Raw genomic sequence first — 22,554 nt, forward strand, 5'->3', positions numbered from 1 at the left:
CACACCTATGAGTCTAAATGCAACCCCTTTCCCCACTGCGCCTTACTTAGCACCCAGATTATTCACACCTTCCTAACACCTGTGCCTTTAGATCATGCACCATAGATCCGTGAAATAGGGCCCTTAGTCTTTTTGGTATTTTGGTATCCCTTTTTGTGTCTCAGTTGGAGGAGAGGAAACTGTGCTTTGTACTGAAAAAAATGACATCCTTGTCCAGTCTGGTCCATGGTATTTGTTGCATTCGACCTTTTATTTTGTGTCTAAGAGTCTGTGAGGCCAGAATTGGACATTTCAGATCTCAACAAAGCTTTAACACAAAACCTGTTGCCAGACAAGAAAGTCGTTACTTGACAATTCTTCAAAACCCCACATTTTTTCAGTGACATTTTTGTGTCTGTATTCTATCCAATACCAGCATTTTTCGAGTTCTCCCTTTCGACAATATCTACACACAACTACAATATTGTTAAGGCCAGAGAGGATTGTCTTTATGGCCTCTTGACGGACAACATAATGTGGTGGACTGAATTTATAATGCTTATTATACTGAAGCAAGTTTGTCTTGGGTCATTCTGAAAAAGGCCAAATATTTTGAGACAACCAACTGTTTTTGTGAGATGATAAAGTCCTTCAATATTCTCCCAGTTAAGTGAAAAACATAGACATGGTAGATCACATAATCTCTAAAATCCTTCAATTAGATCCTAAAGCATGGAAAGAGGGTAGCCTATGGAAAGAGTGTCTGAGTTGAACAGTCATGTTGTGTCAACTCTGAATCCTCAACATCCAAGAACTGCTTCCATAACACATCATCTGCTGTGAGAGAGAGAGAGTACAGACTCTGATTACGTGCTCAAAGGGTTCTTGAAGGACATCAGAGTGAGACCTAAGATCTAATCTGTTTTTGCTGATCAATATTCAATCTAATATTTTGATATATGTGAGGAATGTGGTCTGCATTTTGTCCTTCAACCACCTCCTGACTGCAGTGAGCAGAGAACTACCATGTTAACAGAGACCATGTCCATCAGATAAGAATGTTTATAATTTAACTGAATATGCATGTTTGTTTTTTTTGTCACACCAGCACATCATGGTGACGTCACACATGTTATAACTGCCATTACAATTAAATTTTGCATAATATGGCTGTCTTGATTGTTACACACAAAAGGAGAGCTTTTTTCCATTTCACTTGGTTGACAGACATTTAATTTAAAAAAAAAAATTCAATTTAAATATATGGCTTACATCCAATTTACACTGTGGGAGGAAACTAACATGCAACTTGACACAAACAACTTCAATAAATTCACCCTAAAAGCAAAACTTGCTGCATACACACTGGCCTCACTTTTATGTTTCCCTGTCCTTCTGTTTTCTCTCTATCAGCAACACTATCTGCTTTCTTCACCAGCAGTAAATTCTATAAAGTTATAAAGGCCTGCCAATATATTTGGGCGGACCGTCCGATAAGTCTATGTGTAGGAAACACTGTGGTCCGTATCTGTGTAGCATGACAGAGTTTGGAAATCTTTAATTTTGTTACAGTTCTGTGTTGTATAATTACAAGTAATTCACCTTGAATCTTGCAGTGACAAATAAAGCAACATAAAAATATAAACACAGTTAAGAGCAGAAGTACAGTTTTTAAAAAGGAACATGAAGCACACTTGTTCAATAAAAAAAACTTGTAATGTGGGGTGCATTACTACCTACCCCTGCTTACTGGCCACCAGCTTTCTTGTACCAACAGCACTGACAACACTAAGTATGGAGGACCAAACCTGACATAAGTATAAATAAATAAATAAATAAATGCTGAAATAGATGTATAAATAAATAAATAAATGCATAAATAAATACATGCATAAATAAATGAATAAATAAATAAATGCTGAAATAAATGTATAAATAAATAAATAAAAGTATAAATAAAAGAATAAATGCTTTTTATTTATTTATACATTTCTGTTCACCTACATTTATTTATTTCTGTATTTCTGTTCACCTACATTTATTTATTTCTGTATTTCTGTTCACCTACATATATTTATTTCTGTATTTCTGTGTCCATATGTAAATGAGGAGGTAGGAGGTCCTAACCTCAGTCAACAGAATGATTGGTTACAGGAGTCTTCAGTGTGCTCGATGAGGGTCTACTACTTCTGCCTTACTAGCAGCGCTGCTGATTCCTGTACACTGTACAGGAATGTTGCTGGCTACCAGCAAGCCCGCTCAGCTAACTGTTAGCTGCAGTTGTTGACATTTGTTCATGTAGCTCTGGTTTAGTTATGAATTTGACTGGCGTTCATTTTAACTTGCGAGGGTCCCAGGTGTGCTGGTGGTGTGGTTTGAGAATCCCGTCTGGAGAGAGAGGGGTCCTCAGCCATGTCCGTTAACCAGGAAAAACATTCTGCTCATCGCTCCAAGTCATGTATATGTGTATTCTAGACGAGCGCTACAGAGCACAAATCGTCCAAAAGTGCATGTTGTCGGTCTCATATCTTTGTCGTGAATGTCTGTACTCTCAAATAACTCATGGGTGGAACAGGCTGAGGCATTTGTTCACGCCGAGCAGCTCGAGAGCCAAGTGGAGACCCCTTTTAGCTCTTATGTTAGCTGTTAGCTGCTCGCTGTAGCGCAGCGTCCAGGTTACCTTGTGACACCGGTTACCATCGGGTATTTTTCATTCCGCACTGTTCAAATGGTCGCTCAAAGCCATCGTTCCGAGCCGCATACATCGTTATTAAGCTGAAGCTAGGTCAGTGTGAAAACTGTACACTGTCATACAGCCTGCTGGTCAAACAGTCTGCAGAGTACGTTGACATCCAGCCCGAGCTCAGCGTGAGGTCAATCAGCTGTGGCAAATCGTGAGACGTCCAGATCAACCTGTGATACAAACACCAGTAGCGAAAATGGTTCATAGGAAAGCCCAGACATGTATCTCACTCTCGGTGGTAACATGTGTCAACAGTTAACCTGGACGCTTCGCTCTTAGCGCTACAGCGAGCAGCTAAAAGCTAACTAGCAGCTAACTGCTAACAGCGGTGTCCACGCCGCTCTCGAGCCGCTCGGCGTGAACAAATGCTTAATACTGTTCCACACATGAGTTGTTTAAGAGTACAGAGATTCACGACAAAGATATGAGACCGACAACATGCACTTCTGGACGATTTGTGCTCTGTAGCGCTCGTCTAGCAGTGGTTTGCAAGTCGCAGCCCCGGCTTCTCCGTGTGGATAGAAGTGTTCAAGCCACATCAAAACAAATACACGTCGTATACATGACTTGGAGCGATGAGCAGAATGTTTTTCCTAGTTAGCGGACATGGCTCTCCAGACAGGATTCTCAAACCACACCACCAGCACATCTGGGACCCTCGCAAGTTAAAATGAACGCCAGTTAACCTGTCACACTGGTCGAGGCCATTAAGCTAACTGGAGCTGTTTACCACGTTACAGAGAGGGAGGCTTGAGATCAGGAATCGTTTGCTTTTGTCTGGCTCTCCAATTTGACCAATCATGCTCTTGACTGAGGTTAGGACCTCCTACCTCCTCATTTACATATGGACACAGAAATACAGAAATAAATAAATGTAGGTGAACAGAAATACAGAAATAAATAAATGTAGGTGAACAGAAATGTATAAATAAATAAAAATCATTTATTCATTTATTTATACTTTTATTTATTTATTTATACTTTTATTTCAGCATTTATTTATTTATTCATTTATTTATGCATGTATTTATTTATGCATTTATTTATTTATACATTTATTTCAGCATTTATTTATTTATTTATACTTATGTCAGGTTTGGTCCTCCATAACTAAGACTCAACTGTTGACATAAATCAAGAATGGCACACCATCAATATGCCATTGCAAAGTGGTATATGTCTGGGAAATTGGGGTGATAATCCTTTTATAATTTGCACACAGCATCAGCGTGCCTATTACATAACACATAATAAGCAGTTGTTTGCTAACATATTAGTCATATCAACTACTGTGTATTTGATTTGCAAATAAATCATTGTGATCAGGATTTTGGAACTTCTGAGGTCAGGATTCCAAATTCCCCCCAATTCACAGTAAACTCCTTTCTAAAATTGCAAAACCTTACCAAAGACAATACTGATCACCAGGTCCTCAGTGATAAGATACAAATACAAAGATACAGCACTGTTCTTTGTTTCTTCTGTCCCCAAGTGGCAAAGAAAAAAAAATCAGTTTCAGTTTTAATGGCACAGGAATTTTAGACACCAAAGTTCATTTGCTGTATAGTCTTTTTCGGGTATTTAGCATTACCCTGCAGCTTTGAGGCAGTACATTACCTTCAGCTTGTTTCAAACATGGTCCGCACTATTTATCACAAATGTATTTATTTTTGTCATCATATTGACCTCACATCATGTTTTACAATCTTGTAAGTAGCAGTAGCTGCCGCAGTAGGTGGCCTTCTACACAGTAACTTCAGTAGATAGGTGATATAAATGAATGCACAAAATTCAGAAATTACAAGAAAGGAAACATGCAATGGCAATGGGCTAATGAACAGAAATCCATATCAAACTTCTTCCTTCATACTTACTTCTAGATACTTGGAATTATTTAAGAATCAATTGCAAGTATAGGAATTGTCCTCTAACATTTCATATATGGAAAAATGTGTAGAGGTTGGGAGGTAGGTCTCATGCAGTTTGCTCTTCATGGGTCAAACGCATTTTGCTCTTCATCAGCGGTTCCATGCCTACAGTGTAGTCCCACTGACAAGCAAATGTCAGCAGGAAGCAACCTGAGGTGAGGTCAGATCATCTGTGGAGCTGGTAAGTGATAGTGAATTTTCCCTCACTGTGGCCCTTCTATAGGGGAACATCCCCAAACAGTGGGCAGGCGGCTGCTCAGCTTTACCTCTCAGCTCAGAGGCCTAGAATATCAAAAGTTTCTATGCTGCCTCAGCACTTTCAGCACGGAGGAAATGGCAATTTCGGTCAATTTTCTCTGGTGTTAATACCTTATATTTCCCTCCTGTCTGGAATAAAATGAGAAAACCCGACTGCCTTAAACAGCAACAGCCGTGCTCTGTCGTTTAAAAATGAAACATAAATTATTCTAATAGGTCTTATTTCTCCTCTTCCTCTTGCCTGTTTTCCTAGGAATCCCTCTCGCCATGGTGAAAGATTACAGATTACTGTCTGCAACCTTTGTACCTTCTTAATCAAAACTACTTGAGGCCATTCGGTATTCATGAGCTGGATGATGTAAATTGGCCTCTCAGTCACTATAGCACATCTCTGCTGGCAAGAAGGGAGAGGTGAGCACAGAGACTGAGATGATGGGGAGGGAGTTATGGTGCAAATGAGAGGATACCTTTTCCCCAGAGAGAGTCAGTGACAAGAAAATGCTGTAAAAACATGCAAGGCTTTCAATGTTTTCTCCTGGCTGCCTCACAACCGAGCTCATTACCCTTCCAAATGTGGCTGCTGTTTCATTCTTTCCCCGCGGGCTCCTTGGCTGACAGTCAATCTTGTTTTTTGGCTGACTCATTGCCTCTGACCTTGTGTCAAGCAAACGGCTGACAGCCCCTCTGAACTGTCATCTGCTTTGGAGGACAAGCCGCTCGAAAGGGGTTCTTTTTCAATGAGAGTGAAAAGACCCTGGGAAAACGGCCCGACCTTGAGGCCTGAGTTCACTGCCTGCAATAGGGCAGCACTTACAGGGAAGCCAGTATGATGCAGTGGGCCTGAAACATCTAGAGGTACTTCTGCTGCCTACCAGGAATTGGAGCATTGTTGAGATTTTTCCTCCTACTGTGATTGAAATCTATTTTCATTGTTAATACAATCTGTGGTGGGTTATTTAGAACTTTCAACTAATTCACCATTTAGTTCCAGATATATGGATGCCCAAAGTAGCCATAGTCATTTTCTATTTTGTACTTTATCTCAAAATAATGAATAAAATATTGAGATAATAAACCTTTTGAGATTATTATATTAATAATCTCATGTAGGAAGACAAAACCTGTTGTCCTGTCCCTTTACGAGGTCCTGTTTTGCCATGATTATCTTTGACTCAAATTGGCTCCTTCTTCCGAGTTCCTAACCTCTTGACCTGGCAGATCTTCTCCTCTCCACAGAGTGGAAGGATGTTGTTTTCTTGCTATAAACAGATCACCAGAGACCTTATTTTATTAATTCACAACGACTAAGCACAATAGAGTCCTCTTTCTCCACGTCAGAAGACAGGAAGTGGGGGAAGAAGTTGGTTGGGGTAAGATAATTCAGCCCCCCTGACAGGTCAAACCGTTTTATGATCCTGTCTGTGACATTCCAATCCCACTGCAGTCTCTATATTCATCCAAATTCCAATACGTTCTGAATAACTATTAAACTACAATTTCATCTTCTTAATTTTAGCAGATTCCCAAATAGCCGAAGACGGTCATACAATAGATCTTTCCCATGTTATTGTCAAGCCCAAATGAAGTTTATTACTTAATGAGTTTGAGGTCTGGGAGAAACCAGCTCCTCCCTTTGGTGATGGGGACAGACTTTCAGATCATTCTGCTTTGTGTAATACTTGTGTTATTTACCAGTTAAATGTCTGACATGTTTTTTTAAGAAGGAATATGTATAGGTCCTTGGTCCTACTGTGTATTGTATACTTTATTGTTTTATGTTGTATACTTCATTGTTTTATGTCTTAATCAGGTTATAATCCTTTTTGAATGATAAGTGATCAAAATCATGTTGCATCTTTTCACGAAGTCAAAAATTCGACTTTTAAGATGGTGAAGTTTTGGGAAGGTTAAACATGATTTCGAAACATTAAAACAATAGTTTAGTTAAATTAAAGTTTTGTGAGCCTAAACTCTTCTCCTTCTCTCTTCTTAACTTCTTCTGTTTCTCTCCTCTATCTCCTCTCTTCTTTCTTTCCTTTTTATTTTTAAAGTAATCTTTACTTTTATTTTTGCAACAAGCTCTAAGAAAAGCAAATTAATCACTACTTTTCAACTAAGTTTTTAACAGAACGAAATTATTTTCTTTTTGATTTTTGATTTTAATATACCTTTAAAGTATCACTGCCTGATCCAGAAGAAGTTGAATTAGTTTAAGGATCAGAACTTAAGAACCACCACTTGAAACAACAAAGAAAAAGTCTTTTTCAAGACTGTGATCATTTGATGAAGAACGTTGCAGTCATTGTCTGCTTCAGAAGCCTTGCAAGGAGTCTCCAACAAAAGAGACTTTGTGTGCTCCCAGCCGAGACCGACTCTGCCCCCAGCGCTCACAATGCGGAAACCCAACCGGGCCTTCGGACTAAAAGTTCCTCAACAGAGTACCAGCCTTCCCTCTGGCTATTGGACCGACGCGCCGTGCCGTAGTCCAACCTAGATCCCTCAAGGAAGCCAAACTTCAGTACCTCCTGACTCCCAGACAAAACAGGCTGAACGTCTTCATACAGCTGGATCCACACACGTGAGAATGAGTTGGGGTCTAAAGTTCTAACTTCTGTCTAAAGTTCTGACTTCTGTCTAGGTTCTGACTTCTGTCTAAGTTCTGACTTCTATCTTATGAACTTAAGAGAATTGAGATTAGGGTCTCGTTAGTATTAAAAATTACTCCCGTAATATTTAATATATAAAAACCTGACCCTTTAACTTTATTACTTTCCTAATTACAGTCTTTACATTTTCTGTTATCTGTTGTTCGTCTAAAATTGTCATTTCTTTTATTTTACCCCAAATTATTTAGTCAATAAACATATATAATCGTTTATCTTTGTCTGGAACTTAATTTTAATGTGGAGAACCGATGGATACGTGCAAAGAAGTCACTGCTTCAGAATATTGAGACTGAATAAACTGATTTGGAATAGACTCTTACTGTCCAAGCCAACTTGTGTAGTTAGGTGTTTGGATTAATTTCCTCCGGATTATTCCAAGAACTAAACAATGGAGGTGGTGCCCCATTTACGAGTGTATTATTAATCACCGGTGATTAATTACCCCCTTTTTATCAGCAGCTATATCCCCTACACTCATTAAATGTCCTTATTAATTCATCCACTGATTGTTATCTAGATTTACAGTTTGATCTATAAAATTGAGAAATTAATAAAAAAAAAAAGTCACAGAATTACACAAAGCCAAAGCAAAATATTTCTTGTCCAATAAACAACTCAAAGATATGGGGCTCTGTCTTAGGCTCAGCACAGCGTAAGTGTTATTGCTAGTTTTAGACAAATGCCCAGTGCCCAGGTTGTGTAAATAGCAAATGTACTTGCGTCCACCTGTGCACTCCTGGGTGTGTTTGTCTTCAGTTAGGTGTGGTCTGGCAGATTTGTGGATTGCTATATTGAGGCAACAGAAAGAGACAGTGCCATAGACCAACACAAAGTCAAAGATGCGCCTACACAGGTAGGTTCATACTGTGCATAGGCTCTGATTTTATGATTTGAGAGGATTAACATTGTGGCAAATTTAAGCAGGAAAACTGAAAACTGTAGTTATAAACTCACAGGGAACAGAAATAAACTTTTAGCTTTTGATATAAACATGTTAAGACAGAATATCCTGAATTCTCAGGACAGTTGCTATACGGCAAGCAATTTTATTGTATGTATTTTAAAATTTCTATAGATATCGCAATAATATCATTATCAGGAATAAGTTTGGTTACAATAACCATGTAGTAAAAATCTTACATTCTGACAGACCCAAGCAACATTTTCTGTTGTCTGTAACCAGCTGATTAATCAACTAATAGTTTCAGCTTTAATTAAATGTTCATTATAATAACATGTTGATTCCATTAGCAAATATGAGCATAAGTCCTTGAAGTGCTCAGAGAAGTAGAACTATATCATGACAAAACAATCTGCTGTTGAAGTTCATGTTACACGATCTAAAGTTCCTGAATAGTTTCTAAACTGACCATGTTGTGAGACTTTTTTCTCCAAAGCTGTTTTCAAGACCGAGAAAAAACATGCTGCACATCTGATTAGTAACCTTCACCAAGGAGGTTATGTTTTCACCTATGTCTGTTTGTTGGTTGGTTGTTTTTTTTGTTTGTTTGTTTGTTGGTTTGTTGGTTTGTCAGCAAGATTACTTAAAAACTACAGAACGGATTTCCACCAAACCTAGATAGAGGATGTGTACCAACCTAGAACTGACCCCATGAACTTTATGTGCAGATCACTTTATTTAGCATTAGGAGATAAGAGTGTAACTATGAATACAAGTTAATGTGGATTCTAAATCTGCTGAGCTTGAATTACAGTTAAGCAGTGGTATAAAATCTGGAGTAATATAGGGCTATCCAGTTTGATGTTGGATTAGATCTGACTGATTTAAAAGGGACTCTACTGATTGCAATTATAGTTGTTTGATTAATCTGCTGTTTTTATCTCAATTATATGAAATGAAATAAAATGGTGAAACATGTCTTCCATGGGTTCCCACAGCTATAGCTTACATTTGCAGCACTCTCAGACCCATAGGTAATTCAGTGTCTTCTACTACAAAAACAAAGTATAAAAGTCAAAATATTCACTTTGAGAAATGGAACCAGGGAAACTTTTGGCATGTTTGCTTAAAAAATAACTTTTAACATTACAATTCATTGTCAAAATTCTAGCTGTTCTTGTCGTAAGGGATGTTTCTGGAGGAGGTGTCCATTATCAGGAATTAATGGATGCTGTGGAGGCCTCTGGGATAAAAATGTAAGTTTTTCTCACAGAACAGTAACTCCAATGAAGAAATGCTGAAAAAATTATTACAATTCCATAAGGTTAGTATACATTGGCAGCATTGTTCAGTACTCCAGTTAAAAGGCTCGGTCCTAGATATGACTCAGCAATGGGAAATAAACTTGTCCGTTCAGGTCATAGATAACTTTGGGTTCAAGTTTTAAAGTCAATAATATTGGGTACAGTTTACAAACAATAAGTATAATTTTCAAAAGCTAACTAGCTAACTAACTATCCATGCGTACTGTCTGCCGCAACCAACACCCAACTAAAGATTTATCTGGAGGTTAAAAAATCTCAGCAACACCATTTAAAAAGGACCTGTAGATACAAACTGACTTACTCCAGATGTCAGGCCTGCTGCATCCCTCAGCAATGACACACAGGTGCTCCACTAACTTGTATTTGCTTCACACATTTTGACTACAGCAGTTTGCTGATGCTACAAACATGTTGGCAAGTTTGAAACTTCACAGCAACTTCACAGCAACAAAATGAGGAAAGAAATCTTTCCTCATTTTGTGAGGAATGAAATCTTTCCTCATTTTGTTGCTGTGAAGTTTCAAACAGGACAATGTCATTTTATTACTGTGATTGGGTTCAAGTTGATTTGATGTCCTACTGCTTCTCAGAGGAGATCATTGTGAGTCAAGTTCTCTCCTTTAATGTTTTTAAATTTTACTCTTCTTTCAGTTATTTGCTCTCCTGTAAAATTCTCCAGTGCTCATGCTTGTTAAGATTTTTCCTTGTGCTGTATTTATTAAAGTTGATTGACTGGTGTCCTCTTGGATTCAGTGTTAACCCTGGGGCACAGCCAAAAAGTTTTGTGGTGTAAAGGTCCAGGTCAGCTAAGACTCAGTAACAGCAGCTTGCACACACAGCCTTGCAGTGTTTGGTGTTTAGCCGGAGGACAGGTGAAGCTGGGCCTGGAGGACTGGTGAAGGCTGACCTCATGTCAAGGCTAATCCCTGGGGTTGTGCAGGAGTGTTTGGTAAAGGCCTGTGAGCTACAGCTCTGCCCTCAAGTCACTAGCTGCTGTACACAAGTGCCAAGTTATTTACACATCTAACCACCCAAGCAACATAGTACATATTTACATCTCAGCATTTGATTTAGTATTTGAGTTTAAAAGAGTTTAACGTTTAATTCATTGGAATGTAAAGTGTTTCACATTTACAAGCCTATGGTGAAACTATTCTTGGCTTTCACAAAAGGATTGAAATAGTCCTGCTTGATGTTTCATACTTTTAGCTGACACTGATTCATACCTGGTGGTTTGCATCCCATGTATGACCACAATATATGTATATATGTATATCTATATACACTACCAGTCAAAGACACACCTTCTCATTTAATGTTTTTTCTTTATTTTCATTACTATTTACATTGTAGATTAGAATGCATTAAAACTATGAATGAACACATATTGAATTATGTAGTAAAAGTGTAACCCTAACCCTTCAAAGTAGCCACCCTTTGCTTTGTTGACAGTGCTGAAAACCCTTGGCCTTCTCTCAGTAAGCGTCATGATGTAGTCACCTGACATGGTTTTCACTTTACAGGTGTGCCTTGTCAGGGTTCAGAACCGAACCAATCAGCTAAGTAAAGAGAAACGACAGTCCATCATTACTTTAAGAACTGAAGGTCACTCAGTCCGGAAAATTGCAAAAACTTTGAATGTGTCCCCAATTGCAGTTGCAAAAACCATCAAGCGACTCACATGAGGACCGCCCCAGGAAAGGAAGACCTCACCTTCTTGGTTTTGGTGCCTTTGGACAATTTGTAATGCAAATTTTAGACAAATTATGGCTTTCTTTGCAGTTAACTGCTCTAACACCCAAGCAGAAAGACAGTCGGCATAGTTGTTAATTAATAAGTGACTCTGTTAACAAGTGTTCCCCACAGACAGTTACTGGCGCTGACGAAGTCTGAAGGACAACACTCTTGGAGTCAAAGAGCACATATGTATGTTTTAAACTTTTGGCATTCAAAAGTGGATTTATCTTCACTCTCGCCTGCCAGAACAACCCATAGAGGTGCCACAATCCACTGTTATGCACTAGAACTCTTGTATTTGACTGCTGAATGGATGCGAAATGTACTTTACTGAACTATATCTTGACTGTACAGAGAAGCAGAAGGGGAAAAAAAAGTACTCCAGTGAGTGTTGACTTTGCTGATTGCTGCTGACTGAACACAAACACACACTCTTTGTGCTTTTTGTTGCTCAGAACGTGTACAATTAAGTATTGTGTCTGTTTGAAGAAAATTAATCTGCCAAACTTGCACAAATAACGTGAGATGAATGATGTTGCGTCCATCTCCTCTGTTCAAAGACGGTCATTCCAGTTTTACATAGATGGATTCTTTTACTCGCCTTTCAAACATCTGTCTTCTCTGGCCAAGATGTCCTCGAAGGAATGATGTTTCTCCTTCAGATGTAAGTGGACAGCAGAGTCTTGAACTGAGGACTTGGCCCTCCTGTATTGTGCCATTTGTTTGTGGAGAGGTTGTTTTGAATCCCCAATGTACAAATCTGTGTAGTCCTGCTGCACTGAACAGCATAAACTATATTACTTTGTTTATGCCTGGGCAGGCACACTCTCAATGTGCGCAGATATGCACTTCTTGGCCTCTGTCTTGCAATCAGACCACTTTTCGAACCTAATTTTTATTGCTAAAAGCAATAAGTAATGAGACCAATGTTAAAATTAGATAACAAACAGACACAGACTATGGGCTCTATCTTAATGATCTGAAATGCAAGTATCTAACGCAAAACACAAGTAGCTTTGTGGGCGGATCTCAGGCGTTGTTGCTATTATGCCGGCGGGATAAATGACTCTTGCGCACGATGCAAATCTAAAATGGGTTGGTCTAAAGTAGCTACATTACTCATAGGTGTGGTTTGGGCGTAACATGCAATAAACCAATCAGAGCGTCATCTCACATTCCCTTTAAAAGCAAGTGTGCTTGTTCCATGGCGGATTGCTATTATAATGGCGGATTTGCCAGGTGCACGCCAGGAGCGGTTCACAGCCGAGGAGACCGAAGTTCTCGTCAGGGCTGTAAAAGACCAAGAAGTGGCATTGTATGGGGATGGAAGAAACCCACCCAAATAAGCTTTGGTTAAACAGGCGTGGGAGGAAATTGCCACAATTGTTTCTACGGCTGGCATCCCCAGGACATCGCACCAGTGCCGCAAGCGCTACAACATTTTCAGAAGACGGGGTAAGTCCTAGCTTGCTGGCAACAATCGGATGCGCCGTATAACTGGAGGTGGATCTGCCTCTACTCAAGACCTGACGCCAGCAGAGGACATTGCTGTGTCCACCCTCACTGCTGAAAGCGTTGAGGGATTTGGGGGCTTGGAAATTGGCACCCAACCCAATACACTAGCTGTCCGACCCAAAGGTACACTTTCAAATCAAGTTCACATAGAGATTTCTCATGAATATCTTTTTAATCATTACTGACATGAAATAAATGTAACACAGCCATACAATTAATTAAAACAATGTAACGCAGCTTCACAGGAAGAAGATCCTGGCATTGTCAGACCGGAAAACCACCTGTTCCTGCAGCTCCAGCAAAATGGGCTTGACATACTGGAGCGGGAGCTTTCCGGGATGCGGCAAGGTATTAATGCCCGTCTTGACCGGGTGGCGATGTTGCTGCGGCCTCTCAGGCGCATCGTCTCAAGTCTGGAGAGGATTGCTGCAGCCATGGAGCGTGGGCCTCCAAACGCACCACCTGCTCCTGTTATGCCCCTTCCTCCTCCTCCCCCCACTCCATCTCCGTCCACCCGCTCCACTAGGAGCACATCGCGCATTGCCACTCCCGGACCCTCACGGCCTCGGCGGGTGCGTCGCATGCCTATCAGAGGGAAAAAGAATTTGTTCTTCTGTTTAAATCTTTCCAACTTTTCATTTTCTGTTTGTATTTTTTGTTCATTTACAAACAGTTTGCTATTTATTTTTCTGTTTGACAAAATGTAAATAAAGAAATGTCACAAAGACATACTTTCCGATGTTTTAGGCTCACTCTCACTGAATCACGAGGTCATGAATGCATGGTGATATTTTTGCAATGTAGTCTAACATTAGACCGAGATTACCTTGCTTAACTCACTATAGATGATGCAGCTCTTCTGTCAAATAAATTCTCCTCTCCTGTGCTGCTGCTGGGGTATTTGGGTTAAATGGCATCGGCACATGCAGTTCAACATCACATCTCCTGAAGTCCTGTAATATTTCCTCATTTATGTCATCAACACATCCACGATTCATGGAAATATTGTGTAAAACACAACATGGCACAAAGAATGCTGCGACTTTTTGAGAACTGTACTGTAAAGTGCCTCCTGACTTATCCGAACACCTGAAGCGCATTGTCAGTATGCCGAATGTTTGTTCAATTACACTGCGTGTTTCTGTGTGTTTTCGATTATATAGCATTTCACGCACTGTTGCTGGCATAATAAATGGTGTCATCAGCCATGCCTTTAACGGATAGCCGTTGTCCCCTAACAGCCACCCATCCAAGGGGGGACCAACAACACATGGGCAGTGATCCAGCAACAGAAAACCTTAAACCTTGTGCTCACCAAATGCGAAAATTACAGTCCTGGTCTCACATTATCACTTTAGACAAACATGAGAATATATCCTCAGTCCTCCGGGACTCAAAAGCCTCAACATCCTTAGGTTGTTCGAAGAATCTCTCCTGCCCGTCGTATCTGATCCTGAGTACCGCTGGATACAGCAAGTAGACGATATCTCTTTCTTTAAGCTGCTGTTTAGCCGAGTAGAAATCCTGCCGCTTCTTTACAACAGCTGCGGAGAAATCCTCGAATATCATGATTGAAGCTCCGTTGTACGATAGAGCCTGCGCCTTCATGGCTGCCTGCATGACCCGGACTTTATCTTGGAAGTTGTTGACCTTAATGATGACAGCGCGGGGCCGCTGTCCGGGCGGCAGACGGGCTCTCACCTGGTGGAAGCGGTCCAGTTTAACAGCTCCGCTTGCTCAAGGGCCTTTGAAGTTAACTTGCAGCAGCTCCAGCAGCCAAGTTCTAAAAAAGGGTAGTCCAATGATGCAAATGTTACGCCGTCATCACCTGTTTTCTAGCTCATCAATTTTATCCAGCACTGTCTCCAGCTTCTTCCTGACTTTGGCTAGCTTAGCTTTTTTTTTTTTCTTATACTTTATTAATTATTTATCAGATATTTCACATGCACACACACACAGCTAGGTGGGCTACTGGGACAGCAACAGGGAGAATGCTTGCTCAAGGGCATTTTATTGAAGTGTAAACTGGCACCTCATGAGCTACCAGTCCACTTCCATATTTTGGTCAGTAGGTGGACTTGAACCGGCCACCCTCCAGTCCCAAAGCCAAGTCTCTACCGATCAGTCTCCACTTGACCCATAAGTGGTGGTGGTGCGTGGTCCGCCATGCTAGCTTGGCTAGTTTGGGGCAAATGAACGTCTACGAATTTGGTGGATTTAGCCATTTGGTTGATCTTCCTCTGGGTGTTTGGCATTCTTAGATCCATTCAAGGTGTCCCGTTTTGCCCAGTGTTATATGTCTATGTCTAAAGTTACACCGAAAAACTGTATCGCGTTGCTGGAGCCGAGGTAGCGAGCTGTTACTACGACATTTGCGTCACGTGACCCCCAGACCACATTTCTCCTCAACACTAAACTTCATTCTGGCCATCTATATGCAAACCAGGCAATTGAGGGTGTGTTTAGAGCCATTTATAGTGAAGTAGGGGGATGGTCAAACAGCCGTACACATGCGTAATAATTAAGGATGATTGACATGTGTAAGGAAAAGACATAGGGTTTTACAAATCTGGCGAAAAAACTGCGTATGCATGTTTGACTGTTTTTTGCATGCACAGATCTCTACACCTGAATAAACATTTTTTAACATTTGGCCCCTGGTGTGCAGGCAATCCCCCCCATGTTATGATGCATTTTTAACCTAGAGAACTTCTATGAGCAAAACTGACTCTTTCTCAATGAATCAATTGTATTGACTGTTTCAATTAGTGTAAAGAGCCACTGTAACATCACCCATGGGTTGCTGAAAGGCCAAAATCAAGCTCAATGAAGTTGACAGGCTGTTGCCATTGCCAGATAGGGAATCTTGAAGTAACGTGTAAGTATCTTAAAATGACCATATTTTGATTGAAATGTATTGTATTGTATCGTCTTAATCACAAGAATAAATAGGCATAGTTGTGTAAAATTACAAAACATTCATTTAAACTAATTTCTGACAAGCCTACAAATCTATACACATAATTTTCTTTTAAAGTATGATGGTGCATTAACTCCATCAGTCTAACAATTTTGATATTAGCCTTAGGACAAGACAGCCTGACTGGAAGCCTGTTCATATTCTGCATGGAAACAATAAAGACCATGAGGTAAGCTATAATTTAATAAATAACTGGGGCGACTTGACCATTTTCAACACCTTGACTTGCACACAGCATATCGTTACTGAGAAAGTTCAAACCTCCAAGTGAAGTAGCAGAGAGAACGACAGCTGTGCCTGTGAATCACGATCATCAGCAGAGCCTACACCAAGCATTATTGGCTGAAAAGACGTAATGTAGCTGCAAGATCCAAATCTTGCTATCCTAATCATGTCATGAAATAAATTCAAACAAAACATTGTACAGAGGGAAAAATGATCATAAAAACAGGGTAATTATCGTATATCTAGCAAAAGGCTGACTGTATGGTCTAATCCTGCTCCAACCAGAAAGTGTAGATACATTTTTTTGTGAACTGGCGCAATACAAGTAAATATTTATTGACTGACTTGGTGGTAAATGACTCCACATACCCATCAAAAATGCCTTGTTAGTTTGACGGGCCTTTCTAGCTATAAACTACCAAGCTAGCCAACACTAACAAGCTATCCCTGTTCACACGTAATAATTAGCGGCGTTCATTTGCCTGAAACAGGCACAAAGCTTGTATGTGTGTGTGTGTGTGTGTGTTTGATTTGACAAGTGAGAAATGCGTTTTCTAGAACACACTGAATTACATTCAATGTGTTAAATGGACCTATAGTTCCATTATTGTTGCCATGTTCCCCGCCTCTCTCTAAATCCAACCAGTCAAGGTAGACTGCCTAGACTGAGCCCCAGTCCCCCAAATATTGTTCATGTGCAGCTGAAAATATATATATTTTTTTCATAGCTGTTGGGTTTTTACAAGCTTGACATTGTTGCAGTGAGGTGTTCCAGCTGCCCCCCTGCTTGATGATTATTGGTAGTTGAATATTTGCATGTGCATGTTTAATGTACTTCTAATTCTTGTAATTTGCATAATGGCCCTTTGCTATCCATCTGAAGTCACTTAGAGGCAAGGGAGCAAATGGCTCGCTGATCGCTGCCGCTTCACTGCATAATTTTCCCATTCCTGCTGATGGCCTTAGTTGGCATTCATTGTAATAGGCCATCTGATTAGTGATTAAAATGTTTACCGGTACACTGGGAAATAGATCTAGGCAAAAGGCCACCTCTGAAGCCTGAGCACGCAGCTGGCTTCACGTAGACAAATGACTCAATGGCTGATGTCTTTTTAACCATGTACTTCGTTTGCAAAATGGTGAACGCTGTGAAGGCAGCGAGTGAGAGAGGTTTACTGATGCATGAAAAAATACAAGCCAATAAGATTATAGCCTCTTTAATTGCTGTATGTCACAGATGGGCGATTTTACAATTGCACAACGATGTCAGAATCTAGTTGTTGATGTGGATCCCTTTTGTCAAATCAAGGCAGCATTAGTTCATTCCAAGTTTATTACATATTATTCTTGTTGCTTTGGGGAACAACTAGGTGACTTGTTTGTGGGTTGTTACTTCTTTTACTTGATTCAGTATGTGTCCATTAACACATGAAACCAGGTTATTCTAAGAAATCACAATATACAGGATAACACACAGACTTGTAGTGGCTACCTTGTATCAATTTTGGTTTGAATCAGAATTTAAATGTAATTATTTTGAATACAAGTTCACATTGCCACATGAAATGATCTCTCCTATCCTGTTGCCTTGCTGCTATAGCAATAATTTCTTTGCCATAAACATGCATACATGTTAAAAGTTGATATAAACACAGTTGCATATATGAAAAGCAGAAGCAGTTTTCACTAAAAGAAGGGGAAATCAGATTCATCTGATGCCCTCTATACCCATTACAGAAAAACTTTTCTCCCTCTCCTTATAAAAGACATTTGAATAAACAGTTCTTTTGTATCTCTAAATGTCATTACATATGTATCTTCGTTCTAATCATACAAAAAGAAGTATAGAAAGAAGTATAGAATGTAGTGTTGTGTTCTACGTTTGTACAAGGCATAGTTTGAGCATGTATCTCACAGTTGTTTTATTTGCATTTTAAAAAATTAGATTTGTCAATTAGCAAAATTAAAAAAAGTGTTTGTTGGCAGATTTTTTTAGACTACGAGCACAGCCTAGCTACTGTTGCTAAAATAAGCTAAGCTAAACACCTCCTGTAATTTCATATTTAGTGCACACACATTAAATGGATTAGATCTCCCCATCTCTTGCTCTCAGCAAGCCAATGTGAATGAGGTGAATAAATTGGCTTAATAGCTAACCTCGTTACTTAAATTTAGTAACAACTTGGGGTTAAATTATCATGACAATCTCAAATCATATTACAGTTACAATTAAGGAACACTTGATGATTAGCAGATTTTCCGAATATCCAGTCCCAGCTCTATAAAGCTGATTTGGTCTTTTCCAGGAAGCGCCTGATTCGGAAAGGTGAGAGGTCATAGGAGGGCATTTCTCCCAGGCTGAGTTCACACAGAAGCTTGCCAATGATTGGTCCAAACTTGAATCCATGACCTGTAGCAGAGAAGGCAGTGAGCAGAGTATGTACGAAGGTCATCAAACCAAGTCTTACGAATCAATGTCCTAATATGAGCAAATGCATGCCCTGCACCTTTTAGTTAGCCTGTGAAGAGCCTGCATCTCTGGGCCTTTGTCTGAGTCAAGCAATGGGTTTGAGCCCCACATGAGTGAGTACATAAAAGAAGAGCAAATCTGCTGCGATGCCTGTCACTGGGCATCTATTCATTGTAGTGAACTGGGACAAAATACTAAATTAAGGTAGGTTTGTCCTTTCTGTGCATAATGGCGTTATATGATCAGGCCCAGAAGTTAGATGAGAAGGCAAATATTTTCCTGTGCAGCATCCTTGTTGCTAAGGTCTGAGAGGCAAATTGTAAATGTCAACAGTGCTTGAGGAATGCAATACATTGCCACTTGACAAAGGTCTTGGAGCTCCTGTGGATTCTGCCTGGCTTTGAAGTCATAAAAGCTTGGCTCTGACAGTTTGGCCACATGAATTTTTATCCTGCCAGAGAAGGAGAATGGAAAACCTCAATTGATGGCAAAGCCCACAGGGTGACTTTGTAGCCATGGCAACCCCCCAGTACTTTCTTTAAAGCACTTGTGTTGGGCTTTAATGACAAATGCACGTAGTGAAGGAGGGAGTATAGTCGGGCGAAGCCCTGTGAACTTCTATATCATGGCGCTGAGCTGCTATAGTGCTGCCGGAAGGAGCAAACAGTACAGATAATAATTATCACTGACAAAATAATGACAATAATCAAACACTAAAGTCGTTCACCAGAGACATTGTGATCTGAGTATAATGCCACATTGAAGATGTGGGAGAGTTACCTAGATTAACAGACTTTTAAATGGCGTTCATTGCATCATTTAGTTCAAAATTTAGACTGAAAAACTTTACCAACCACTTACAACATCACAGCTAGTTTGCACTATCATCTGAGATTATATAACATATTTACTCTTATATTATATCATATTATATTATTCAATAGACATATCGATATATTTATCAGTTAGGTTCCACTTCAAATATTTAGAAATGTCCGCTATAGTTGATAAATCAAGCGCGATAATATTAAGCAATATTACTTTTTATTGACTTGACAGTCCAGAGCAGGAGGTGGTGCTAGGTACTTTTTAGAACAACACACACTGCTGTCACGTTCATGACAAACTGCTGCACCTAGGTGCCATCAGGTGTGCATAAACTAAGTGTAAAATTATTGGTTAACTTGACTGTGAGAGCCTTGTAACTATCTTTGTCTTGTTATTGGTATTGGCAAAAAACATTAAATCAATATTAGAAATAGTTGAAATATTGGATCCCCATGAAATGTGATATTGACATTCATGGTCCTCACATGCTGATTCACATTAACTATGATGATCCACTGTGTTCGTATTTATTGCTACAGTGAAATTTACATTTTTAGGTTCAGAGTGAAATGTCTCAACTACAATTAGATTAAATCAGTCACACATACTCATGTTCCCTTCAGGACCCATTAAACCAGCTTTGGTAATTCAATGACAGCATCACTGTCAAGTTAACATTTCAGCTGGTCTAATACTTTGCTCTATGTCCTAGTACTTAAGAAACTAATGGCATCACCAGCAACCTCAGCTGCACTTTGTGTTTGGTGCTAATAATGTTTGCATGCTCACACACAAAATTAAGATGGTGGACATGTAAAATTAACCATGTTAGATTAATCATTATGAGCACATTTGCATGCATTTAACTAAAAGCACTTTCTTAAATTGTATGATAATATGAAAGCTTGCAAGTCATCCATTGAAAAAGAGTGGGTGTGCCATTACACACATTATGGGATTAAGTTTGTTCATCATCTATCATAACTTATAATAATGTACAAGGCTAAAACATCATCTCTACTAAACCATTTATGGGAGCAAACCATAATTTAATGACTTTTTTAAAAGCAAGTTATCTTGAAAGCGTAAATAGCCATGACATTCATAGAGGATGATCCCCTGGCCTTAAATTCTCTGAACATGACTGTGCTCTGCAGGAATGAGCCCTTTCCTTTCTAGAAATTAAAAAATACAGAACATTCATTCTCTGGTGCCAACTTGACCCATCTTTCACACCATATGCACTAGCGAGGTAGAGTATAACACAACAGCAAAATATCCTGGGAGTAAATTGAGGCTGTGCATACAGCAGCTATGTACTGACCTGCTACGCCCTCTATTGAACAAAGTAACGTTAATTTGCACATTGTTGCACTTGTGTATTTGGTGTGAACGCTGAGTCACACATTCATTTTTAGCTTCACTCCTTGTGAGGCTCTCATTGCGAATTCACTGGTATATAATTCATTTGTCCAACCTTCAAGCTTTTAGTCCATTTATCCCAGCCAGCTCCTCTGAAAGCAGAGCACTGTGTGCAGGATATTAATTACAGATATAATTAGGCAAAGGACATGACTGCATGATGAGATGGAAAAGTGCCAGCAGACAGTAAAGGTAACTGTAGGAGAAGAGAGGTGGAGCCGAGTCGGCCTTCTGGGTTCTGGGTGCCATGTTAATTAGAGAAGAACATGACTGTAGACCCAAAGCACAGAAGCTTTCACCCTTCACAATGGACAAGAACATCTCATTAAAAGTTAAGGATCTATGTCCCAAGTCCTGTGTGGATATTCTGCAGCTCCGAACTCCATTAAAACATCCTCTTACATACTAGTTTATCAGTATCAGTATTATTTTCAGTTGCATTTGTTGCTTTACCTTGATTTGACTTTCATCAACACTGAATGCTTGCTAGTAACGGATATTTAAGAAAACAGGTAAATAATTGCCAAGGCAAGGTTGATAACCATATATGACCTATATATATATCCAGCCCTGTGGTCACCAGTGGTCTCCTAAAAAAGGGGAATCACAGATGTGAAACCTTGATGTTGCATAAATTAGGGGTGCACCGATCCGACATTTAGATTGGATATTGGCCCCAATGTTAAAAAAAATAGCTGGATCGGGGATTGGAAAAATGAACAGATCCACGGGCCGATCCAGATTTTTTCTCCGCTGCAGCACATCCTACATCATTCGTCAGCAGCTCGTGTGTCACCAGCTGGAAAAGTTGAGCAACATGCAGCGAGCCAAAGAGTCAGCTGTGTGGAGATATTTCACACTTGCCACGCCAATTAGTTCGAATCAAGCACATCCAAAAGCACCTTGCTAAGGAGCACGCTGAATTTCTGCAGCTCAAAAAAACCAAAGGAGCAGGAGACAGTACAGCCCAGCAACTAACTTTGGCAGATGCACTTCAACAACGCGAAAAGTTTCCGACAGAAAACTTGAAAGCATTGGCAATAACAGCGAGTTTTGGAATTCACTTAGATGTTCAACCAATGTCAGTTTTTGAAGATGAGGGCCTCCGTCGCCTCAACTGCATATTCACGGCTGCAAGATATCCTCTCCAGATGCAAATGCAACCTAAGCGCCTGCAACAAGACGTCAAAACAAGGTGGAATAGTCCCTGCTTGATGATACAGAGTCTTCTGGAACAGAAGCGACTCCTCTGTGCTTACATTGCTGACCATGACCTGCCCAGTACACTGACTGCTAACCAGTGGGCTTAGTAAAAAATAAACGAACATTGTTCTAGCACTATTTGAGGGCTAACAAGGAAAGTAAGCTCATTGACAGCCTCCATCACCGACATCATTCTAGCCATCACCGTCCTCAAACGCATCCTGGCTACAGAAGGCAATGCAGATACTGGCACCAAAACAATGAAAAAAGCCCTGCTCCAAGCTGTCAACAAACACTTGGACACTGTGGAAGATGAACCCCTATATGCACTTGCCACCCTGCTGGACCAGAGATATAAAGACAGGTAAGATTGT

General features: G+C 39.9%; 1 protein-coding gene across 1 annotated transcript in view; it reads right to left on the minus strand.

The window, feature by feature from the left end:
* Nucleotides 1-17,458: 17,458 nt before the first annotated feature.
* pipox (pipecolic acid oxidase) overlaps nucleotides 17,459-22,554 on the minus strand; it is a 68,136-nt gene continuing 63,040 nt past the window's right edge. The window contains exon 8 of the mRNA XM_030405255.1: nucleotides 17,459-18,667. Within this exon, the coding sequence (XP_030261115.1) occupies nucleotides 18,537-18,667 (131 nt within the window). The 3' untranslated portion in view covers nucleotides 17,459-18,536. The remainder of the gene's footprint in view (nucleotides 18,668-22,554) is intronic.

The sequence above is a fragment of the Sparus aurata genome, chromosome 2 (genome assembly GCF_900880675.1).
Source record: "Sparus aurata chromosome 2, fSpaAur1.1, whole genome shotgun sequence".
Classification (NCBI taxonomy): Eukaryota; Metazoa; Chordata; class Actinopteri; order Spariformes; family Sparidae; genus Sparus; species Sparus aurata.